General features: G+C 40.8%; 2 protein-coding genes across 5 annotated transcripts in view; one reads left to right on the forward strand and one right to left on the reverse strand.

The window, feature by feature from the left end:
* The window catches only part of Frq2 (Frequenin 2), a 29,264-nt gene extending 7,911 nt beyond the window's left edge, over window positions 1-21,353 (reverse strand). Inside the window, exons 1-4 of one of the 4 annotated variants that reach the window (XM_015171138.3) lie at window positions 21,249-21,353; window positions 20,706-20,780; window positions 20,531-20,653; window positions 3,835-4,045 (exon numbers count right to left, since the gene is read on the reverse strand). In XM_015171138.3, the coding sequence (XP_015026624.1) occupies window positions 3,835-3,898 (64 nt within the window). In that variant the 5' untranslated portion in view covers window positions 3,899-4,045; window positions 20,531-20,653; window positions 20,706-20,780; window positions 21,249-21,353. Of the gene's footprint in view, window positions 1-3,834; window positions 4,046-9,450; window positions 9,619-20,530; window positions 20,654-20,705; window positions 20,948-21,248 lie in introns of those variants that run through there. The other 3 variants (XM_015171140.3, XM_032440027.2, XM_002055042.4) reach the window with 3 other exon arrangements.
* Window positions 18,916-20,183, forward strand: Andorra (andorra). The gene is made up of 2 exons (XM_032440023.2): window positions 18,916-19,588; window positions 19,639-20,183. The coding sequence occupies exons 1-2, from the start codon at window positions 19,069-19,071 to the stop codon at window positions 19,755-19,757; spliced, it is 639 nt and encodes a 212-aa protein (XP_032295914.1). The 5' UTR covers window positions 18,916-19,068; the 3' UTR covers window positions 19,758-20,183.
* Window positions 21,354-26,663: the final 5,310 nt, after the last annotated feature.

The raw sequence follows: 26,663 nt of genomic DNA on the forward strand, positions 1-26,663 counted from the left end.
GACTAACTCATTGATTAACTGACTGACTACCCAGCCGACTGATTGGCTGACTTACTGAGTGATTGATTAACTGACTGTCTGACTGAGATTGACTGATTAGCTGACTAACGGACTGGCTGACTGACTGACTACCTATCTGACTGATTGATTGAACGACTGACTGACTAACTGTCTGACTGAGACTGACTGAGACTGACTGCCTGATTGAATTACTGATTGACTGGCTAACTAGCTGATTGATTGAATGATTCACTAACTGCTAAGTAATTGACTGACTAACTGACTAACTTAGTCTTCTTGTAACATATATATGCTGCTCTTAAAACTATAACGCTGGAGAGCTAATGTGCTTGAATGCTTGCCGGTCGTTGCGTCTCGTCCTGTAAAAGCTTCAATGGCGCCATTAGCAAATTATTTACAACATATGCACCATGTTTTTAGCCTGGGATTGGTACTGCAACTGGGACTGGGACTGGAATGAAAACAGATATTGGCACTGGTATTGGGACAGAGACAAGGACAACGACTAACTCACAGTGTCAAAAGCTAAAAGGAAAACTAAGTGAAACTGATTAAAGCTTACAACAACGCTAGTTTGGAAAATAAATAATGTATTTGATCAGTTACAAGAAACAAAAGCATTGTTAGGCTGGAAATTATGCATTGGCCTTACACATTGATAACTTTTATGTATAGATAGATACATATATATATTTTTATATATACTCTCTTGCTTAAGAAATATCGACTTAGCTCACAGTTCAGTTCAAGAATACGCCCACACACACACGCAGTGTAGATAATTGATAATGATAAAACACACAAATAACTACAGATTGACATGGAATATTAACGTAATTAATTGAATAATATAATATTAATTCTGATTTATTGCGTCAACAATCAGCTCTGAAAGCTTCCCCTCCTGTTTAGCTACCCCTCGAACCAGTGTGCAGCTGGCGTTAACATTCGAAGTACAAAGTGGGGGAAATGGGAGCGGAAACAGGAAAAAGCGCTGGAGACTTCATTGGCAGCAGCTATTTGACGAGGAGGTGCTGTTGCGGGGGTGGGGAGAGGTGTCGTTGAGTGTGTGTTTTTACTGCTCTGGTTGCTTGTTGCTTTTACACGTTTGATTTCCACTGCTAAATGCCAAACAAACTGTCATGAGGAGACAAGCTGAGTGCCCACTCGCACACTCAAACACATGCACACACAGAGGCAGCCATTTAATGGCACACACACACACACTCACGGAGAGAGGGTGTGTGTGTGTGTGTGTGAAACATAACGTGACAATGAGGCAAACCCCGACGAGCATTGAACACAAATACAAGTGAAATAATAATTTCAACATTGAATTGAATTTTGAGTACCAGAACTGACTAGATGCCAATGCGTGCAAAATGAACTGATAGACGGGCACAGGGCACAGGGCACAGGACATGGGACATGGGACATGGGACATAGGACATAGAAGGACTTAGAACACCCAAAAGGACCATCACTATATTTCCCATATTATCTATGAGTGTGTGTGTATGTGTGTGTGTTTGCATAGCAAAGAGTATGTGCCAAATGAATGCAGTTCAAGTGGCATTGCAATATGACATTGCGACTGGCAGGAAGCCTGTCTGGGTCTGGGTCTGGGTCTGGGTCTGAATCTAGGTCTGAGTCTGCGTCCGGGCTCCGTTTGAGTCTGGAACGACATTGTCTGCATTTTAGTTTTATAAGCGATTTGCCGCCGCCTTCCAGCAACTGTTTGTCAAAGCGAAACACAAACACAAATTGACATAAAAGACCCACACACACACATTCGTGGGGATAGGAGGACTACCACTGGGAACAACGGCGGCAAAAGTAATCAAATGTTCGCCACATTTCAGCATGTTTTTTTCTTGGCTGCTCCTTGCTGCAGCCTTATTGACTGAGGGCATAGCTGACTACAAGCACAACATTAAAGCATTTTTTTGCGGATCTCTATACGTTAATTTATTATATCAGTTCAGACAGATAAAATTACATTGCTTACCACGATTTCCGCACATTTTTCGACCTTTGAAAGTAAGTTTTAAGATGATCGAGAACACTATTTTCCTCTGAGATATGCGAGACCTGAGAAATATCTGTGAAAATAAGTTTAAAGCTGATCGCATTGTATGCAAAAAGCTCCGAGCAACCTTTTTTCACCTCTAAGTATGCATACACAATACAAACATCTCTAGCGCTTGTAATTTAATCCCCAGTGTCTCACCTGACTAACTAGGTAATCTTTTATCTTTTGAATATGCATTGAATGGTAAATATAGGACAAATCTAAACAGACTGAATATATGATCAAATCAAACACATTTTATGCTGAGATTCTTGTCGAACGGCATTGAAGTAGATCAAGCTAGGCGCAAAAACAACTTAATAAGACTGACATTTGAAAAGGAAATAAAAGACAACAAATAACACTAAACAGAGCACTAAAAACAGTTTGTCATTTTGTTAGAAATAATGGCCATTTATCAAAAAAGTGGCTGAGAATAAAACATTGCTTACAGCAAATCTGTTATGTCTGCGCGCCTGTGCTTTCTCTTCTCCTAAAAATAAAAAATTTTGATTCGGTTTATACGAGAACAGATGTACCCAGCAAATTTGAGGTACCTACTAGATTTATGTAACAGACAGCTATGGATACTAATCGACTGTGAGTAAAAATTAATTCAAACCTGAAAGTCTGTAGCCTTCACAGCCCTTGAGACTTAACCCTTTTCAATATATACAGGGTATGAAAATTGCTGCAGATATCGCCTTGCTTAGAAAAGCTCAGTTAACGCAAGACCCAGATGAAAATACAGTCCAGTACAGTAAGCACCAATTCAGGCAACAAGGATTGCCAATAATATGGCCACTCTGTGCAATGAACAATAAAGAATACTCCTTAGCTCTTAAAGCTCACGACCAGACTGCGAGTCGCAGTATGCAATCGAAATGCGATGGAGCGTCGTTCTTGGTCCGGGCTGGGGCTTTAGAAGGGGCGGTGCGGGTGTGCGGGTTAGGCGATTGCACTCAGAAACTTTTGCCATGTGCAACTGTTGGAAAGTATGTGCCTCAAAAATTGTACCAATACTCATATAAGCTTAACTGCCACAAAGCGAAAGGCCCCAAGGCAGCCAACAAGACTAGCAAATAATAAAAATGGACCCTAATGCTGGCATATGGCTATGGAGCACTCTCCAAAAGCGCAAACAGAGAACACATAGAGAACTTGTCGCAGTATTCGAATACTTTCAGCCCACTTATAAGGCAACTATGTGAGAGTTTCATATATGGTTTACAATTCTCAGAAACTGTTTTAACTCCAAAAATCAAATATGTCAGTCAGTCCAATTTCTTATTGTTTGCTTGCTGACAGGGCTAGAGAAATCCTTTAAATCGTTTTCGTTAGCTGACTGTTCAATTGTAGTAAGCTGTCAATACGCATATTAAAAATTTAACAAGAAGATAAATTTTCGTGTTGTTTGCTTATTAATATGTACAATTTTTATATACTCGCAGAAAACCGGATCGATTCCTGTCGCTTACGGGCTTACCAATCGAAATTAGCACTTTAGAGCACTCAAATGTTACATGGCAGAAACATATTCGTATTTTCCTGTATTTATTTGCGAAAAAAAAAACTTGCGCACGTTTGGGCTGCCAAAATGGCTTTCAAGAGTTTTTAATGCTTGCCACAATAATTCATATGGAGTTCAAGGCTGGAGTGCGCCCAACATGATTTGTGGCCCTTTCAGGGTGCCTGGGCCTGGGCGTAACAGGGGCTAGTGTGGTTTATTGGTATATACTCACAGTATGTGTCTGTCGTCAGACGATCAATGGTGTCCTGCTTCAATTTGGAGTTCTTCTTGCCCATTGTGCGGCCGTGTAGATTTCGGTTATGTGTGTGTGTGTGAGTGGCAAAGAGATACTTATGCCCGTGCGGGCGTTGGGTCAGCAACGGGCAGCCTGTTAACAGGTAATTGGAGGCGCGTGTCTTATCCCGATTTGCCACTGGTTAGATCTGAAAAAGCAAGTGGGAAAGATATTAAAGATATGTACATGTCAGCTGTGTACCAGGCACATTGTCAAGCCCAGCCGTCATCCATCATGCAGATGCCGCAGCCCATGCACCTGCCAGGGCCAGAGCAATACACACGCCAAACACGGGCGCCGTCGGCGCTGCTGATGAATAGCGAAAGCTACTTTGATATTTAAGCATGTCAGAGCCAGTTATACATATATATATCTGTGTGCGTGTGTGTGTGTGTGTGTGTGCTACCCCAACCAAAAGCATGACGACGACGCCGGCAGCAGCGTCGACTGCGTCAACATCCAGGGACATCTCACAATGCCGAGAAATGCCAAAAGGAGCTGCCGTCAGTCATTCATTCAGCCAGTCAGTCAGTCAGTTAGTCAGTTAGTCAGCTGCTGCTCTTTCGGCTAGTTTTCCCTAATTTTTGTGGCTAAACTTGCAGCGTCTTCACATACTCATTAGAATTACTTTAATTAACTTAAATCAATAATTCTTTCGATCAAAGTTGATAAATCTCTATGTTAACATATTGCATATAATTGCTGTTATGACTTACTTTCTGAGCCCTTTCTCTGCATTTCATTTATCAGTTCTCAACAACAACAAATTTTCTCTAAAGCGAGAACCATAATCTCTCCAACTATTTTGTTTATTTATTTATGCAATTTATAAAGCTTACGAAGAAAAGCAGGCCTCAATTTTGGCAGCTGGACTACTGGAAAGCTCTATTACTGATCTTTGCCGCGGCCATCAATCTTTTTTTTTTATACATTTTTAATAGATTTATTGTTATGTTTTCTTAAAGACAAAAAATAGAGCATCTTGTCGCCGCCTTGCGAATGCTCGAATTCTTGGTTTCCTGTTTGTTGCCTTTACCTTTGCGGTTGCTGCAACAAGGACAATACCGAGGCTGCTGATGGGATGGATGACGACAAGTTTGCCATAAAGTTACGTAATTAAAATTTTAATAATTACTCGTACAAGTTTTGTGCGCAAAACTTTTTTAATTCCTTTTGCAAAATTTGCGTGAGGCTTTAATTGACTTTCAATTGGCAATTGAAACTAAGTACCTAACCGAAAAGCAGTCAGAGACACACACACACACACGAATACAAGCGTAGAATTCTTTCTCTCTCTCTCTCTCTCTCTCTCTCTCTCTCTCTCTCTCTCTCTTTCTTGGTCTCCATGTACATATGTGGCATTAAAATGCAATAATCATGATTTATACACGCAACAGCCATAAAGATTCAAAGCCCAGCCATAATTAGAATCTGCAGCACAAATCATGAACATTAGAACATTTAACTGAATGACAAATTGGACAAAACTTGCAGCACGCAATCATAAAAGTGTATGCTGCCATTCTCAGTCTTTGTCTCAGAGTCTCTCTCTTTCTGTTTCTGTGTCGCTGTCTCGCTCCCTATCTCATCTGCCTCTCATCTTTTTCGCTTGAGTTCTATCCCTTGTCTCGCTGCCACTTCCATATTCCATTTGGCATTGGACACTCGCCATTTTACGAGTTGCGGACAAATTTGATGGCTGCTGAAGGCAAACCCTGAGCAACAGCAAGAAATGGCGCAGGCGGCAAGTTTTGATGAAATTCTCCAGGCACACTCCGCACCACGAACACCTCAAACTCAACAAGAATTCTCCGCGGATGTGGCCCCAAGTTGAAACTCGTTTGCAGGAGCCGCATGGCACACTCAGCAGCACATAAAAATGTTTCAATTTAATAAATTTAATTTTAGAAAAACTCAATAATTTGCATTATGTCTGTTGACATATAATAATATGTGTTGAATTTCTATTGGGGAGCGTTTTATGCTTATTTTAATTTCTTTTAAGCTACTATATATACATAACTCCAGAATATCTTGGTACGCAAATGTAATTTAAAAAAAATATATCAATTCTATCGCTCTCATGCTCAAATCTAGAAAAGCTGGCACTCTCGAAAGTTTAATTTTGCCTCAGCCAACTTTGAATGAATTTAAAATTCTTCATTAATATAAAATTAAAACGTGGTTTAACTTGAAACGTGATTCTCTTGTTGCGGAAATCAAATTTGCTAGGAGTAGCAGAGAAGTATTTTAATTTTTCCACTGGCGGGAAATGGGTGGAAAATGAATGTTGCAAATTTAAAGAAATGCATTAAAACTTCGCCGGAGCAAGGCACATAATTATTAAATAAAACTAATTAAATTTTGCATCACATTATGAATTGGAGATTTATTAAAAAAATAAGTAAAGTGCGCATCTCTAAGACAGTTCTCAAGGATCATTAGAAATGCACGCCTAATGGCCGTGCAGTCCTGTGCTACATATGTACAAACAAGTAAATAGATGTATGTGTATGGGATATGTATTTTACGCTAGTCACCCTAGAAATAGCCGCTTGCTCGGGTAGGTAAACAAAAAGTACAAATGATGCGGAACCGAGATGGCCGGGACGCAGCATATAGCACGAGCTTCTGTGAAGGCGGACTGAGACGGACATGGACATGGCATCTACAGCGTTGTCTGTGATGCAATTGCTAACGAGCTGGCCAAGCATCATCCTCATCTGGGCATCTAGTCGCATTGCTGGCGGAAGTTGTTTGTGTCCAAGGCTCAGGGCGTCTGTTCCTATGTCTGTGTCGGTGTCTGAGTCTGTGTCTGTCAGTGTAGGAAATTGAAAGGCAAGAAAATTGAACATACTTTAAGGCCTCCGGCAGCAGCACAATTGCAAATTGCAGGTGAACTCTGAACCGCCCTGCCGTCCAGCCAAGTGTAATGTGCTGCAGACATTACGCGATTTCCGGTTGACTCTAAATGTATTTTAACTTTTGCCGCTTCGTGCGTCAAAATTATATAGAATTGCCGCTGGCGTCGCCATTTAATTGAATAATTGCCAAACGACTTGTAAACAAGTTAAAGGAAGACTGGCCCAGAACTTTGTCCAACGAGTTCCTATGCCAATTTGTTTTGGCCAGGGCAGCCGCTGACGTGGTTGCTCAACAAATCGCCCGACTAGGTCTCGACACACGCACACTCCCCCACACACACGCACACACACATTTCCTTGCCCACCTGACTTTGGAGGTCTCGTTTCAAAAGTTCATCCTAACAAATAACTGAAATGCCGGCACAACAGGATGAAATCATTGCATCTGGTTAAATACTCGGAATTTGTGCCATCCACCGCTTTCGGGATGACAGCGGCTGCATCTAATCGAATCAAATGCAAACTTCTAAGGCTGAGGCTGAGGATACAAGCAAGGATACAAAATGCTACGTAACATTATCCGGCTTTCTATGTTATTCAACGAATTGGAGCACAATTGAAAACAGGTCGATAAGAGTCTTAGGTCTAGTCGATCTAAGACTGTGTGTCTATTTTCTTCAACTTTGTGAACAACGAGAACATACCCTGCATTGTGCTCTACTTGATTGGCTTAAAATTACATTCGATGAGCATACCCTGCAAGTATGTTGAATAGATTGTGGAATATTTGTAATCAACCTATTTAAACACCTTATTAGCTGCATAGTTAAACGGATACGTACGAATGGCAAGAATTTAAATTGGAATAAACAGTTTCTTCTTTTTCAATGCGGCTTTAGTTTAAATGGAATTTCTAAGCAGACAATTTTTCGCGTGTCACATAATTTCCCTTTCCATAAGCTAATTGTCATTGCCAGACACCGACTGCCCTTTTGAGCACAATTTTTTCAGATGTCTAAAAAAGACTTGGCCAAAAGAGTTTTGCCATGGGGCTTAGCCAACTGTGGGCATGCGATAGGCAAAGACCGTACACAGCTGCCATTTTGTGCAATTTTCAGCTGTGATTGCACTTTTCAGTTTCTTATGAAGTTTTTCAATTTCATTTGCGAAATATTTGCTTCACAACGCAAATTGCAAATTCCGGACTCGTTCGGACTTTGTTAGTCATTCACTGTGTGTGTGTGTCTGTTTGTGTGTGTGTGTGTGTGTGTGTGTGTGGGGGAGCTGTGATTGATTGATGTTATGCATGCTGTAAATCTTTTATTATTATGTGGCTGCAAAACTCTATGACCGAGTGTACTGCACATTTTATTATTAGTACTGAGAATAAAGTCCAGCTAATGGTCTTTTCTATGTGACAGCAAAAACTTTGCTACGTTGTGTTGAAAGTCAAACATTCCAAGTAAATTCGCAGGCACACACACAGAGACATACGCATAACCACACGAGTTTATCTAGAGATAAACCCAAAAACCGTTTACTAGAACACAAAGCGCCGCCTCAAACACCAGGCCCCAAATGTTTCAGCACATGTGTTTGGCTATTAACTTGCGCTGTAAATTATGCAAAATCCCAAACAACAGCAACTGGGATGAAAAACAACAGCGACTGCAACAATGGCTAGATACAAGTTTTCCCCATACATGTGTATCCATATAAATATGCTTGTTGGCCAGCGGGGCAACAGCGGAAGCGGAGGCGGAGGCGGAGCCAGCACACACAGAAAACAGGAAGAGACGGCGCGAGTGAGCGCAGCATTGGAGCCGACACACGTGAGCCCCGAAACATTTACATAACCTCTTTCATTCTGATTTGATTATATTCATTCAATTTCGTAAGCGCGACCAGCGCAACAACAACAACAACAACAAGAACAACAAAGACGACGACAAAGCGCAACAGAAGTAAAAGCAAATCGTGAAGAGTAAAAGGTCGAAAGGCAGCATCTCCCATTTTTCCGGACACCTTTGCCAACTAACTAAAAAAAAAAAAATTGAATATTTTATCAGACAAAGTTTTGTGTGTGTGTTAACGTGTGTGTGTGTGTGTGTGTCTGTGTGTGTGTGTGTGAGTGTTACCCTTTATGGCCTGCTTGGCCAGTCCATTAGGTTGTCTCTTTACTCTACTTAAGCAGCATTTGGCCAAATCTATCTCTGTCTCACTCGCTCTCTCTTCTTCCCACTCTCTCTCTCTCTTTCTCGCACACACACGCTGTCACCCACTAGTTATATTTGGGCCATGTTATATTGTGTCGTCGTACCTCTCTCTATTTGACTAAGTAAGTCGTTAAGTTGTCAGACTCGTTTTTCAGTGCGGTCTCCCTACGCTTGTCCCTTTGCCTGTCTATCTATTTGTCTGCTTGTCTGTCTGTTTGTCTCTCTGTGTGTGTGTGTGTGTGTGTGTGTTTGTGGCTTTATCAATATAGTAGCCGCGTTCTTCTTCGGTCTGACATCGCCTGACGTCTGTATTTTTGCTTACACAAACACACACCCACACCCAAAAACACTTCACCGAAACCAACTTTATTTTGCACATGTCACCAGAAAAAAAAACAATAAACAACATTTATGAATAACATAAAGAGAAAAAAAAATTACACAAGAGTCGAGCAATTGCTTGAATAATATACCTTTACGCTTGGATTTGAGCCGGACGGCAACACAAACACGCACACACACGCCGTATTTATGATAAAAATGGCAAAAATGTTTTGGACTTAAGAAACACGCTGCATGCTGCTTGGGCGCTCGCTCTTGACTCCGGCAACTGGCAGCCCTCGTGTTCCGTACGTGGCACGGTCTCAAAATCAACTGAAAGCTTCGGTGCGCAATCAACAGTAGGTCGAATGTCCTTGTTGATACCACCGACGAGGACGCCAAACGACGAGGAAGTTCAACACTAATACACACACACACACACACACACACACACAGACTAATACACAGGCACACTGTGAAGTTGAAGAGACGCGCATCGTTACAGTCGGATATGCTCCTGGAGCGAGCTTTCGAACGTTAGCCGAAAAAAAGCCTAGCCTCGCTCGGGGCACAGCAGCCGCATCCGCATCCGCAGTCGCAGTCGCTGCCAGCGTCGCAGTCGCCGTCGATGTGTTAGCAAAACAACACTGATATCGCCGGAATAGTTTAAATAAATAAATAAATGCACGATTTATTTTAATGCCACACGCTGCAACCCAGCCTGCATACAAATGAGCAATGCCACCAACAATTTTATAACCAGGGCTAGCAAATTTCGAAGAAGAAGAGCAACCAAATATGCCCAACTTTTGCCGTATTTATTGTCTCTTCTTTTTTTAATGTTTATCCAATTTATGTTAAACTGAATTCCAATTAAAGTAGATTATACTGAACATATGTAAATAAATTTGCTCTAGAATATTTTAAAATTAAAAAAAAAAAAAATGCATTTTAGTTGTGGGTCAGCTTAAAGAAACGTTCAACGAAATGCTCGAAATATGTCTAGTTTTTAAGAAAGTAATTGTTCATATTATATTTAAGCTCTTTCTGATCTGAAGTCGAGATATTGTTAATATGTATTTATTTAATAATATTTCAAGTCCTTCTACATATATCTAAAGGAACTCTAATAAGCAAGGGAATTTTAGTATAGGCTCGCAGCTTGAATTTTGTGAACTTGAACTTTAGGCCAAGTACGGAGCCTGTTGTAAACTGTTGTGAGACTGCCTTAACAATTCGTTTCGTTAAAATGTAAATGAAAGTTTATCTACGCTGATTTGTGGCTGGCAGCGGTTGCACATTTGCATTGTGTGGATCGCAACACGGGCGACTCCAACCTGTCTGGCTGTTGCCACAATGCTCGGAAATTTATTTCAATAATATTTCTTTATGAGTTATATTAAATGAGCTCTCCGCTCCGTCTCTGTCTGACAATGCTTTTCAATTATGCTGTGAAATTTGTTATTTTTCACTTACTATTATTTTCTTTTTGATTAATTTTACCCACCTTTGCCAAACAAAACAAATATTAAATTAAAAGGAAACAGTCAGCAGCCCATGCGGCGTATGCGCTATATTATCGCATTAATAAATCCGCGGACAGTGTATGCCTCCGTTTGTGTGTGTCGTGTTTGTGTGTGTGTGTGAGTGTGTATGTGTGTGTGTAAGTGCGTTCTTTTGTCTGGGATATAAGCGAACGCTAAGAAAAGGCACAGGCTTAAAAATGCTGCACACAGACTTAGAGCCCAAGCAATTGACATTACGAGCGCTAACTCCCACGCGCTCAACCCAGCCACCCCTCCGCAGCCCATCCGGCAGCTTTGACGCTCTGGCGCTCTCTCGACGATTTACTCAACACAAGCTTTTTGTTGAATTGCGAGCTTTTAAGCTTTCGTCCGTTAAAAGAGCGGCATCCATTTTTGGCGCCTGCCCGCAGTCAAAAGGCAAAAAAGTAAAACCCAAATCTCATCCATCTAATCGCATCTAATCAGCAGCACCCGCGCCCCGGGCCCAGCTTGGGTCCTCTGCCAGGCCCTCCAGTTATTATTAACTACTACAACAACAATCTACGATGCAGCAGCTACAGCTGGAAATATATTTATCATAGCGCTAAAAGCAGTTGACAGTTGAATTGATGTCGTCGGCACAGTCGAAGCTTAGATTTGATATGTGAGGACCCCTAGACAAAAACTTTTACATATGATATATGAAATACGATTATTCATTATAATATTCTATCACATAAAATATTTGTTAGCCGTTATGATGGGTTTTTTGATTTTGCCAACTATGCAAACTATTTGCTTAGCTCTCATAAAACAGAGCATAGGTAACCATTTAGTTATCGATCCCACTACACATTTAAAATTGACAGGACATATAGTCTGCAAATAGAAATAGATTAGGTTTAATCAAATCCAGAACTTAGAAGATGAGCCGCATTTATCATTAGTTCAGCTCTCGGGCTCATACACATGTGACAGATTTTTCTTCTCCTTCTAATTTCGTTTACCCCAAATGTATTAGAATTCTTTATAAACTTCGGTTTCTATAGTCCGATAGCTTTTGCAGCTTATTTGCTCGACTACAGACTGACAGACGCGCATGGCTCGATGGACTCAACGAGTCGTCCTGCCCAAGAATACCTGTTACATACAGTTGCATGAAACTATTATATATTCTTAACCCATTTTCAATGGGTTCAGGGTAAAAATAAAGGTATTGTAATTATAGCCCTGCTGCAAGACTAATTAATACAGAAATAAAAGGCTCTAGCCTCAGTTTGTGAAACACACTTTCGCGAAAATGATTCGTGTTAGGTAAAACCTGTGCAAAAATAACAACCACTTCCACTACTACAAAAAATGTAGATGCAATCATACCTCACACAACACACACACACACACACACACACACACACACACACACACACACACATTTAATTATACTTATTTATGTATGGCCCGGTGTGTAGAGCATGAGCACGTGGCAGTCGTCATTGGTCTCTGGTCTCTAGTCTCTGGTGCCTGGTCCCTAGTTCCTGGTCTCTGGTCTCTGGTCGCTGGTCTGTGGGGCTCTGGCTGACGGTCGCTGGGCCATGTTTGCGCTAAGCTCGAGTAGCGTCCGCCTGGTCGCTTGGGCGGCATATCGTTTAGCTGCCTCAAAGCCATTGTTAATTAGTGCACCGACCTTGTCGTAATTAGTGCGCACATTGCACACTGCACTCCCTGCACATGGCCCACGAGCAGAGCCTAGCCCTGGCCGGCTAAATTTCCGTTGAGTTTATGGCAAACGCCGCCGGCGGCGGCGACTACGTTCGGACAGCAGAATGTTAGGTGTTGGTAATGGTGTTTATATAACTGCTGCTCCTGGTGATGGTAATGCATCTGGGCTCAGCTCGTAAGCCCGCAAACTCGCATAATAAGTTTTGCAGTCAGCGAAGACGACCCGCTTACACTAAGGCAATGCAATTGCAATTTGGTTTTCACCAATGCCAGCACCCAGTTGTTGCCAAGCACCGAGCACAGCAAGTCTGCAAGTCTGCCAAGTCGCGACAGTCGTTAAGCTGTCTAATGAGCAGAGCAAAACATGGCGGCAGCCTCTCAAGAGCCAGTTAAAGCTCAAGTGCTGACATGAATAAATACGTGACATGCTGAGCAGTGCTCTCGTATCTCTAAATTGGTTGCATCGAGTAGCTCAAGTGCATTTGGCAACAACTGACTCGCTTATTGGCAACGCAATTTGTGCTACGCATTTAACAAGACTTCACTCAATATAAGTAGTAGCTAGGACCATTCAAGTATTATTTATAAATTTTCAGCAAATCATATATATCTGATCATATTCAATGTACATACTTTATCTTCTAATATACGAACTTGGCTAATAAATGTTGGTCATTTCCATGTCTAAAAGACTTTGTGCATTACTTTGTACATTTCGAAAATACCTTATTCTAAGGTTCGGTTTAATAAGTAATAACGCGTCTGTCTTACTGTCCGTTCGTTTATCTATATAAGATTTGGAACTAGGAATTTGTGTCGAAGTCTTAGCATTTGTTTGGTCATCCCAAGCCCAAAAATCTATATCACCCATAATCATAAAGGATCGGACAGACGATTGTGGCTATATTGACTTTTCTCTTGATACTGATCAAGAATATCTGCCGTTCTCTTGCAATTGACACGCAATATTCTCAAAAGCTTGTTAATAAGAAACTTATGAATGCGATTTTACTCTTCAAAAGAAAAATATAAAATTTTTTAGAATATAATAAGCACACATTTCTGTTTGGCCTTTTCAAAATATTTTGAATGTTATATTTTGTCATAATGAACCGGACTGCACAACTATATATATATAGCTGTCATAGGTTGTATGAAGAATATATTAATTTCTAAGATATCTGGAGCAAACTTGCAATTTTTTAAAATATCTATTAACTATCAAAAGCGTATTAAATCGGACTACTGTATCGGCTGAACATAAAGCTATAAGCACATCTAAGCCATGTGTCAATTAGGGTATTTCATATTCGGCACGCCAAAGCAAACAGTTTCTTCTTGTTTTCCGATAACTCAATTGAATCGGTCATTAAGCACGATTCGCATATCGGAGCACTTCACTTCAGCTGCTTTATCTCTTCATACAGAGAGAGAGAGAAATGTAAATTAAAGAAAATAGAAAAAAATGTCCTTTGGAAAATTCCAATAAGAAACTAAAAGCACAAGACGGCAAAAATGAAGTGCAAATAGAGAACGAAATCGTGGCACTTCAGCTTGCATATACTCTTGAGTGTGTATATATGTGTTTGATTTTCTGTGAGTGTATGTTTTTATGGGTAAATTCTTTGAAACTGTGATATTTGAAATTTCGATCATATTGCGTTTTGTGTGGCAACATTTGAGCTCGGAAATCAATTTGGTTGCAAGTAGCTCAATTGGATTAATATGCTTTTGCTTTTCATTCCACCCAATTACTACAAATTACTCACACACACAGATTTGCTGTCTCTTTCTTCTGTACATTGGCTACCAGCTAATGCGGGGCTAGCATTAAATGCCTGGCCAGCTGTCTGTTTATCTGGCAATTCAAATATTGTAAGATTCCAATTAAAATACAATTAAAGATTTCAAAGACTCAGTAAAACACCCTCGCACCCACAATCTACGCCACGAACCAAATTAACTGCACGTAAAAAAATACTTGGCGAAAATAATTAAGCGCCTAATTATTTAATTTGTTGCGTGCGGCTTTTGAATTTGGCAAATGACTCGACGGCAATGCAAACGAATCCTATGGGCGTGGCCGCATTAGCCCACACAGAGCATTATTATGAAGATATGCCCGCGAAATGGAAATAAATGAATGGACGCACTGCAAAGTGGTTTAAGCGATGATAGCACAGACACACACGCAAGTGCACACAAACACACACACACAGCCAAACGCAATATGCTCCGTGTGCGGACAGCCGTGGAGTAGCTTGAATGGGTTGGTCGGGGGTATGTAGGTGTGTGCGGGTGTGTGTGGGTGTGTGTGTGTGTGGATGACTGCAAATTGGCCAGCGAACTGGTGACTGCCCACGGGGCGAGAGCTCAGACACTTGGTAAATGCCGGCGCCAGCACTGGCAGCACTTTAATGTCAAACCCAGGCGATGAGCTCAACGTGAAGCGTTAACCATGGCGTATACGTAACATTCGGAATAGACAAAGCGCGAAAGGATTGCGCCATTTGCCATTACTTCTTCTTCTTGTTTCATTACAGTCACAATTGTCACGCCCCCCAATTACAATGACCCCTCAACGTTGCAGCGCGCATTTGTGGACTACGAGACCTGCGTTCAACTTTGCACCCAAGCGACCTTTGTGCATTTGATTGACATGGCGGACGGCGAAACACGTGCAGCATCTTGTTAGCAACGATCGGGAGCACATTTAAAGAAATCTTGACAGCCAGACATATGCCAAACTATTGAGCCGTATCTATATAAAAAAAACGAATCTACCCTCTATCTCTTTCTCCCTCTCTTTGGTGAAGACAAAGCAGGATGTAGATCTGAGGGAAAATGTTGAAGAATATTATTCGCAAGAATAGAAGCACCCAATCTTATCCCAGGAAGTGATAAGATATCTAAGAATCAAATATTCATCAGCTTATAATGTCCATATAAGCTTCGAGCTATGCTATGTTTAAAAATCGATAATTATCGATATTATGGAAATGGGGAAATTTATCGAACAAATTATTGACTTATTTTGAACTAATCTATGGAAAGTTGAGTATGTATGAGTATTCTCCAATACTATCCTAGTGCGTCTAACTAAGAGAAGGTATATCCTACACACATACAGCAACAGTTGTACCCATTTTCAATAGGTTCAGCCCATGAAGAATCTTAGAAAACCTTAAAATTTTCATTTTATGGTTTATTTCTGCCATTGCAACTCATTGGACAGCGAGTCTTTTAAACATTGTAAGGCACACATAAAACAGCTTGTGACCTTTTAATAGCCAGATGACACCTGATCCAGTCAATTGTGGAGTAATCAGGCTACTTATTTAAGGCCGTGTCGTGGCGGGTAAGTGTTGCAAGTGCTAAATCTATATAAGCACACATTTATGTTTATGATACGTATGTACACACACACACACACAGAGACACACACACACACGTGCTGCTGGGCATGTCAGCGAGAGGTAGTTAACAACATGTGAGCCAAGTGGCCCTAACCAAAGGTGGGGGCCCTTCGGCAAACCAGAGGCCGTAGCTCTGGAAGGTGTCTAGCGGCGGCATTATGTGGGCCGCCCATGCGCCCATACGCCCATAGTCAGCCTCTGTTTTTCCCGTCATCCGGTGCCCCAGTCGCCCTGTCGCCCTGTCGATCCGTATTGCCGTCTCGCCGTCTCATCCAAACCCTAGCACTTTGCCTAGTTCGCTGGATGGCTCCGAGTAAACAGCATTCGAGTGTTGTGTAAACAATCATTGACCTCGTTCATATTTCTCGGGGCGCTCGCTCATTTGCATTTGGCCCCAGCCTCGCCAATGATGATGGCGACGATGACGGCAACTTAGCCCGGGCACAATTAAAAATTGTTGCTTAGTTGTTTAGTTGGGCATGTCCACAGTGTTGCCTCCTGGCCGACTATCATTGACAGTCTGCAGTTCTGAAATCAATTAGCCCCGGGAAGGAACAGGTCAGCAACTTGGTAAGTCTTGGCAAGTTGGCAACTTGTAAGCCGTGTGTTACACCAATCAAATCCCAATGAGTTCTTTGCTTGCCCTTTTGGCAAATGATGATGAGCACAAGAGCAGCACAAAGAAGACAGGCCAAAGGCCAAGAAAAAGGAACAAGAGCCGCAAACAAAAAAAAAGAGCAAAATCACGATTGTCACACTAAAAAAAAAAGGTATAAATACTGTGGCCAGTGTCGCTCGACCTGGAAATACCCTGTGCCGTCATAAATTCAAAATTTATGAAAAACTCTTGAGAATACTTTTTCCAAAGAAATCTAACGAATCTGTATGTTCCATAAAGAAATCAACATATAAAATCTCCAGCTGTTAAGAACCTACGATGACTTCTTAGGCCTGCTTTACCCTTCTTCACCCAGCTGCAATGGGAACAGGGTATAAAAAGAAGAACAAGCTTTGAGCGGCTTGTTTGCAGCCGCCTCATATCCTGCTATCGAAGCAGGCAATCAAGGATAACGCGCATTATACTGCGTCCAACCGTCTCCTCCCCTCACACGCACACTCATACAAACAAACACACATGGACATATAAGTCGGGTGTTTGCGTCGTTGCGACGCCAGCATAGCGCTGGTTTAGCATTTTTATGCTCCCCGACCACGTTTACACACCGCCCCCACCCTGGCCTACACAGAGACATTATGTAGTTGGCTTTATCGCAAACGATTTGCCAAACACAATATGACGACGACCAGTTCCAAATGCAGAACCCAAGATGAAGGCAATGGATAGGTTCAATGGTAACCACAGAAGCTCACACGCACACACTTAAACAGCAAAACTGCCGATTGACAGGCGACAAATGTGTCGATTTCAAACTACAACTACACTCTGTCACAATTGAAGCTGCGTTTTTTCTTTAGTGTCTTATTTTTCTATACTTCTATTTTTAATACGAAATCAATAACTTTTTGAGGAAATAGATTTGACATATTGGTAACATGGTAAGAGAAGAGTATGAGACTAGCATACAAATAAATAAATTTAAATTATGTTTTCCCTCTTATAGCTCACTCTTATCATATTAAAATATGCATATGCTAGTGACTTTCATATCTATAATTATATCAGATAGGCAATTCACTTATGAGAGATATAAATATCAAAGGAGTTTTAATCGCGAATGCTTCGAACATTTTTGTGTGGTGCACATTCTTTTTTGGGCAGCCGTTGCCATGGATATTTTTGTAGTCGGTGGCAGGCTTTGTTGACTTGACGCCGGTGACTTTGGGGTCTGCTGTTTTGTTGTGCAGAAAATGCGAAAAACAAGAGCAATAACAATAAGCTAGAATACTCAAAGCGAGACTGAACGACCAACAGATACCCTATTCGTCATCCGGATACTATAGGGTCTTATCAATACAAATAGATAAAAAATATATTACATATTAATAGCTATAAAATGATATTGAAATTTATGGGACATACATCTGTAGCTTGTGATATGTTGAATGAAATGTGATTTCTGTGGGACTGCACGTGAGCCCATGTGAGTACAGGGTATGACAACAACTGCTTTGATTGAAACAGCCAGCAAGCCAAAGGCAAGTCGAGAATTGTAGTTTCTGACTTAAAGAGGGAGGATTAGGGTGTCCTTTCCGCTCTTTTTACTATGAGAATGTATTATGGCAGCTTAACATGGTAGGGGCGGGCATAGAATGTGGAGCCAAATTTGGGCGCCCCCTATTCATTCAGTCTGCTGATTTGACAGAGAAATTGATTTCGTGGACAGTTCCCAGTCTGCGAGCTGAACCAGCACGTGCGTGCAAAATGCATGCGTAATCTTTCCTCCGTTTTGCAAGCAAAAAAACCACCAATAAACTGAGTTAAAACTCTAAATAAAAATATGCAGGATGCAATATTTATTACATTCCATGCCCAATAACATAAAGAAGGCTTTCATATATTGTAAGAGATTAGTTCAAAATAAAAATTACTACAGCCCTAGAATGGGCCTTAAACGCGTTCAAAACATTCGCTGCGCCACCGAATGCTCTTCTATGCGATTCTCATTAATTCGTGTAAGGCTCACAGGCTTTACTTATTTGAATGTGTGTTCAATTAAAAATTTGTGTTGGAAATCTCTCGCTCTTCCTATTTTTTTTCACTCTCTTTCTCTCATTTAATTCCCCTTTCTAACTTTTATTCTAGCACACTCAGTACATCTTATTTTACTTAAGTGCTGTGTATATTAGGAACATATGTTAATGTAATTCAAAGGTGGGCACTATAAAATTGACAACTTCTTACTACACCAACATCTTTTGCTCGACTACTAGTCTTGTTTCATATACGATGGGTGGATGTTCAGAAGGGACACTGGCACTACCAGAGATATCAAGGGTGGCTTAAAGTCTGACTTTCAACTCTCAAATGTATTTATTTCTGTATATTCCGACAAATCACACAAAATCTTTCGATACTTCCACAAACACACAGCATCTATAGCGTACTCCAAACTCTGAATTGCCAATTCCGTATTCTTCATTCTAAATTCGACGAAACCCCTCAAGCACCATGACACAGTTGCGCATGCGCAGAATGCAGATGCGAGCCGAAGAGTTGGTGCGAGACTTCTATGAATCGATGCTGTTGCTGACGCTGGATCTGCTGCTGCAGTGGAACCAGTGGCATGTGATACGAATGCTAAATGCCAAGAAGCTGCCCGATGAGCTGCCCGAGCCGCAGGCCCTCAACTGGTCGACCATATTCTTTGCCAACGGCCTGCTGCTAACCTTGGCCCAGTACCGACCGCAGCGGCTAAAACGGTACGCGCCATTGGTGCGGAAGCTCCTGCTGCTGCTTGAGCTGTTCGTAATGCTCTTTGTGGTGGATTATGTGCTGCTTTCCATATGGCAGCCATTTTTTAACATATTCGATCAGGCACTGCACGCGCTGGGCCATTCCAAGTGGGCGTGGGCTAAATTCATATTCCATTACTGTCCCGGACTTTCCACTTGGCTGATTAACGATGCTTTCTACTTTATGCGCTTTGTGGCCTCGTTATCGTGGTTCCTGCTCGCCGTCGAGAGTGCAGGTAAGCATGCCTAACCACCGCCCAACCACTCTATTAACCAACTCATGCAGCTGTCAAATGGCGTCTGGCAATTGATTTCCTGCTGCTGGGTCAGCTGCCCCAAGCAAATGCAGTGCCGCGCAGCCGGCGGAAACGTCATCAGTCTAAGTCTCCATCCATTCAAAATTAACGTGTTGTCCAAACTTTACAGAGTTCCTTCCATTCATTCCTTCCTTTCTTACATCATTCCCGTTCAAGCGGCCAGTAAATTGATGCCAGCTATCAACAGATGTTCAATTTTGTATATATTTCTATATTCCCCGTTTTCGTATCAAGATAGCTAAGTTGTAACCATGGGCAGAATATTTGCATCGCAGCTGAAAATATCTCTTATATTGAAAAGAGCTCGCCGCGTTAATACAGCCCAAGTACAAGCATTCAGCGAACTGTGGACTCCAAAACTATATTTCCCACAGCTCATTAAATAATAATAGGCCTACTTCAAGCAATGCAGCCATGACAAACCAGACTGATATATATTTGTATATATATAAACAGGTGTACATGCATATTTTAAATTATTGAGATTAAATTAAACTCGTTTTTCCTCCCCCAAAATGCACGTAAAGAAATTTGTTCCTTAAGTAAGAATGCCCAGCCTTCGAACAGAAATAAAAGCAAATTTCTACGTAGACATTGAAAAAGGAAGCGAAAATCAAAGTAGAAGAGTGACCACTTGACCCGGACAAAGCCGGTTAACAGCCGCTATTACGACATTATTTAACCAGCTGATATTAGTCGGCCTCTGCCAGATAAAATCTTTTGAGTTTAATGCGGTCTTTTAACCGCACTCCCTCTCCCACTCTGCCTCCCCTTCTTTTGAATCCCTCTCAAGGCCAAAATTATGAGTGCTTTAGAAATCTGTTTAATCCCATGATATGTTCACTGATATAAGATAACTACCTGGAAAATTAAATCATGTCAAGCGGGTGATTTCTGATACCACATAATCCACACATGCGTTGCCTGTGTCCGAGTGGGTTAAAAGGCGAGAGAGAGAGGCAGAGGGAGAGAGAGAGTGTGTGACTATAAAGGGCAGACGTCAGTAAATGACTAATTATAAAGCGTATTTACGAACCTGTGTGCACTTGTGGCGACCACGCCCACATGCAATTGCGGTCAATGCTTTTAAGGTTGTGCTTGTTGTTATTTCCTGAGCAGTCGAAAACGAAACAATTATAAATATTCTAATTAAACTGATGCAATTTAATTTATTGGCAATTATCGTATAGACACCGCAAAAGCCGCGCACAAACAAAATCCGAAGCTCGAAACCTACGGCCAACAGTTATCAGAGTTGCGGCTTAAATAAATAAACGGGCCAAAAACCATTTAACGGGTTAGCGCGCACATTTAATTAGAAAAGCGACGAGGCGCGCAAAACTGAACGAACTTTGAGAAATTTGCACGGCACCACACAAAACAAAAACAAAAACCAAAAAAAAAACATGAAGAAAATTTATAAAATAAATTAAAACAAAAGATCGCCAACAACGGCGACCAGCACCAAGTTAAACAACTCTGGCAAGAGAGAGAGAGAGAGAGAGGCCAAAAGTACAATATAAAATAAAGTACAAAAAAAAAAAAAAAAAACTGTGAAAGAATTAAAAAAAAATAGTACTTTAAAATATGCACAACGCACGCGAACCGAAAATAAAATAACAATGAGAAGGCAGCCAAAAACGCGCCTAACATGCAACTTGTGCGAATGGCAAACGGCAGCCGAGTGGCACCAATCCAACCAGTCCGCCCGGTGGCAGCCGGCAGCGGCGTCGACAGCAGCAACAGCAACAGCAGCAGCGGAAGAGCTGCCACAGCGCCGACGTAGGCGGAACTACAATAAGAAATTGTAGATTGAGAATTGAGAATCGAGAATTGAGAATTTACTTTGCATTTTTGTGCAGGTGCCGACAGTTGTTGCTGCTGCTGCTGCTGTTGTTGTTGTTGCTGCTGCTGCTGCTAACTAATTGCGGCAAACTAACAGCAACAATGCCCGATGATCGTATGTATGTAGCATCGTTAGCTTCTATCGGGCTCGCTGCCTAAATATAGTAAATAATTAAAAGCGTACGAGACGCCCATCGTCGGAGCATTAAAAACAAAAGGCGTAGCTACAAATAAACAATCAAGCGCAACAGATACAGCAAAGCGCAAATTTGTTTGCCATAAAAACCCCATTACCTTCGCACTTCGACGAATTCTGTAGCCGCTACCCGACAACAGGTGGCCTCTGCCCGTACTCACCGCGCTTAGAAGCTGCGATTTTCTATGCAGAGCACCCAAGGTACCATTTGTGCTGTAGCTGCAAGCTGAAACGCAAAATTCCACAAGCAGTTGTGGAATATTCACGAATTTTAAAAGATCTTTGTGAAAGATCATTAAGAATTCACACACTTCGCTGTGATGCAGAAAAGAAGTCAAATATTAGGTGGACAGCGTTCCGGGCTGGAATTCAATTTAAGAATATAATAAAAATAAAGTCTGATGGATTTGCGTACTAATTTACTAGAACGCGCTAAGAAGTCACACAGTATTCTAGCCAAAAACCAAATAAATATGTATATTAGTTATTATATAGTTATTATATATTATAAAATATGCATATAATATTAATGATATTTAACGTATTTAATACACAATCAGAGCTGTCACAAGTTCCCCAACTAGAAGATAACCTGAATTCGAGATAGCCGAGCTACCTTTGCAAGCATTCTAACTACCTTTTTCACATACATAAATATATATTAAACATACACACATTCAGCTGTTGTGCTTCTTCCCTTAACTCCATGTCTCAAAATCGATTTTGATCGAAACTGTCATGTCTCTAGCTTTTGTGGCTTTCTAGACCGTTTGAACGAAGACGGACAGACAGACGGGCGGGGCTAGATCGACTCAGCTTCCTATCCTGATCTTTATAGGAGAGTGTATGCTCTACATTTGCCAAAAAACAGTATACCCTTTTTAGGTTCACGGCATAGAAAGGAAACTTTACACAAGCCAAGACAAGAAGAAAATTATTCAATTCAATAACAATTAAAATCAATACACATTCCCCGAATTTTCAAATTAACCTCTCAAAGCGAACAAACAGATTGCTTCCGCTTTGGACATAAAAAACCTAAACCATTAACACAACCTTGTTCCATATACATATATATATACATATATATATATATATATTTGATGTCTGTGCCTAAACAATATTCTGCTTACAATATACCATAACTTTGCTCCGCATCTTTCATCAGAAGAACGGAAAGTTTCAAACAGGAAGATCCGAAATCTAAACAGTGTAAATAAATGTAAAATTCTAGAACAAATTCAGATCTCAATTGTACAACCAAATTTAAGCTATTCAATTATGTGCACAGTTGCAAAATAAATATACCATATATAAAATATATATACACATATTAGATACATGTACCTAAATACATAGCACATTACTATAAATAAATGCAAATGCAATATTTAGACTATAAGCACACATTAAATGATCGACTCATATGAAGTAGGGCATAGCTGCCATAGCGAGTTTTTAACTTTGGGTTACATTTTTTCAGGGAAACAGCCCTTTCCATGGGCTTCGGATATAGAAATTGTTTGTAATATTTGTTCAATTATTAAAGTTTTTTGTTTTATAAACAACATCAATATACTGTATATATCTTAGAGTCGTATATGTCTGGCAGCACGTATATGTTATAGTCTATGCCCCTATGCCCAGCGACTTTTGCGTAGCGCTTCCAAAATTCGAACGCGCAAAGAATAAATTGGAAATTGCGTACGTAAGAGGCGCATTTAATGGGCCGCAATCGACGTACCAAAGCGGATTCGAACGTGAACGCAGACGCGGATACGGACTTGCTTACTGGGTACCGCCGCTGCCGCTGCCGCTGTTGCTGCTGCTGCCGCTGTTGCTGCTGCTGCCGCTGCTGCTGCTGCTGCTGCTGCTGCTGCTGCTGCTGTTGGCCAGAATAAGCGACGTCGACGCAGCAGCGGCAGAAGCGACGCGTCGCGGTGGCAATAAACGGAACGCATAAACGAAATACTGAGGAATTGAACGCAGCCAATTATTGTTTATTTGTTTTAGCTGAACTGATCGGGGCGCATTATAGCCACGAGTGCCACGGGTGCCACGGGTGCTATGCGGGGTGTGGGTGGGGCTGGGTGTGCTGTTGGGTGTGGGTGGCATATGAGGTGCTTTGCAGGCAGTGCGGGCAATGCTATGCTGTAAAATTGTTAAATTTGAATTTGTTCATCTAGAGAGATTCATGTACGTGGCATTGTTTTGCATAGTAGCTACATTTATCTGATTCGTTAATTTGCTTGTTAGCTCAGTGCTGGCCGCAGCAGCAGCAGCAGCGGCAGCGGCAACGGCAGCAACGTTGCCAGCGACAGAGCCAATTTTATAGATACAAATACGAAAAAAGATAGAAAGCTATTTTCATTTTTATTTGGCAGCCTTTCCATTATAAATAGTTGGGCTGCCTAGATAAACAGACGCCGAGCGTCGATGCCCGCACAACCACAGACGACAGGCAGCTAGTAAGTATCTGGCAGCAGGTTTTTGTTGCAGTGTATTTATTTATTAATTATGCACGTGGTCCCAGCCGCGTACATGCAACGTGTCCCTGCGCAATGCCAAATGCGTACGTCCCGATTCTATTATTATTTCATGCTCAATTTGGCAGCTCCAAATTTAAAACCGCAAGAGCAAACGGTAATTAAACCACCCACAACCAGGCCGACCGCATTCAAGTGTCAACATTCTGTCACACGCACTCACACACATGCTCCATGGGCACTGCGAGGGCGTTGGCTGAATGTAAGGGGCATAACATGCATTGCATACCAGCCGAATCGAACCCATCTCCGAATCCGACTGTACGATATGAGCTAAAAATATGCAAAAGTCCAAAGCATAATCAAATCAACTCCGAAAACCACAAACCCAGAAACGAACTGAACTGAGCCCCAAGCCGTTTTAATGACTGACCACCAAATGAACTGAATGTGCTGAATGAACTCTGAATGTGCCAAACGGAGTGAATGGAGTGAATGAAGTGCCAAGCGGCCACTAACCACAAATGACAGGAATCCCCACTCTAGATGTCCGTTTAATTTCCTTTTGGCACAAAAACTACCGCAAAGTGCTAGAAATTAATGAGCTTATCGCATTCTAAAGCCATTGCCTTGGCCACATTATGTGATTGACAATTTATGATTCTTAAATATAATTACATTTTCTTTTCCACCGAACGAGTGCGCACTCCCAGCCGCAGAGTACAAAAACATTTATGGGCTAAAAGTACGGTTGTGCTGAATAGTTTATTAGAGTAGATTTCCAACTGATTATCCTGTAATGCCTATTAAAATCATAACCAAGGACTCGAAATGGTTGAATGTAAGTACAATATAATTAAGTGTTATGATAGTTGGAATGCAATTTAAACAGCCGAGTATATTATTAAGTAACAATGATACAAGTCTTCTAATACTTGCATTCGGGGTATATCTAACAATATTTTTCTTCTTCTTTTGCAGCTTTCATGATATGAATGCAACAACAAAACGTTTTCAAACTGCGAATGTGAACCTTGCACAGCTGTTGGTCAGCTTAATACCAGCTTACAGTTGTGTAATTACTATGATAATAGCAGGTATTTGTATAAACAATAGTTGCGAGCCTGAACTCGGACTTCCGTCTCAACTAGCTCAGACTACAACAGCTTAGGTTAAGCCCAGGTGTAACTTGTAAAACTTTCACATGGTTCTTTTAAATAGTACAATCTTCTAATCTACTAGTATTCACTGTAAAGTAGTAAGCTCTTAACTCTTAACAATTCTCAAAGAAATCAAGCAATTTTATATGAATAGCATGCGCCTTTAAAATATATCTTGAGTTTTTAAATATATATATATATTTTAATTTTCAACAGCTTTAAGTTAACTCTTTAAGAATAAAAAAAAGTGTTTTGGCTGGCTTTATCTGTTACCAACATTTGCTTTTGACCCCAACACAAACACACACACACACACACACTGAACACATGCCCTGTCAATCGATCAAAGCTTAAACTAGTTGCCAATTTCAACACGAAAGCGAAATTTGTGTTTTTGAGTAGATTTGATTATACTGTTCGACTTCAAGCTAATAAATCTTTGGTATGTTTTGAATTAACACCTGATTCAAATAGTTTTGGCCTACACAATATTTTAATCAATTACCTGAACTTCTTGACCGCGTTAATTTGCAATGCAAGCGAATGCGCGAGCACGAAATGCACACTTCTATTTTATTGCCCATAATTGCCGTCGAACAAATCGCTTAGATACCCACAGAACTGATGAAAGTTGGTTTGCCTGACGTAACTATTAAAAGATTCATAATACGCCAGATGGTTAGCTAGGTGGGGGGCCAGGACTTGGCCTGTAAGTGGCCCCCAATGCAGCTGTTCATTTCGCAGCGGTCTTTTGTGGTAAGTGCTTACTATTTGTGGCGAAATGCAAAGGTGAGGTTGCAGGTGAGGATTGAGGATGGGGTTGTGTGTTTTGTTAGTTGGACTTACCTTTTATGCATTTTTTATGGACTTAATGGCTGGGGCACTTAAGTTAATCACGGTAAAAACTACTCGACACCAATTTGGCATATCATTTTAAAATGTTTATTTGAAGTAAGTAATATTTCTGACAGTAACAAGATAAATGTTCTCCTTCCATTTGGATTTTTTTTGTTTTTGTTTTTTTCTTCTTTACTTTGAAAAAAAAAAAAATAAAGATGATAAAAGAATTTGCATTGTTTTCTTCTTTTTTTTTTTTCATTGTTGTGGTTTATAAGTTAGCATGTATGTATATAAGTATGTGTATACATAATAATCGGCAATATCATCATTGTAATAATAAATAACAGTAAATAGTAATACCAAAATTTGAAATCAAAACGAAAGGGGAATCTTTTTATTGTTTTGTTTTCTTTTGTTTTTGTTTTTCATCTTTTTTGAAATTTTTTTTGGGTATCGTTTGCTTAATT

The sequence above is a fragment of the Drosophila virilis genome, chromosome X, assembly GCF_030788295.1.
Source record: "Drosophila virilis strain 15010-1051.87 chromosome X, Dvir_AGI_RSII-ME, whole genome shotgun sequence".
Lineage (NCBI taxonomy): Eukaryota > Metazoa > Arthropoda > Insecta > Diptera > Drosophilidae > Drosophila > Drosophila virilis.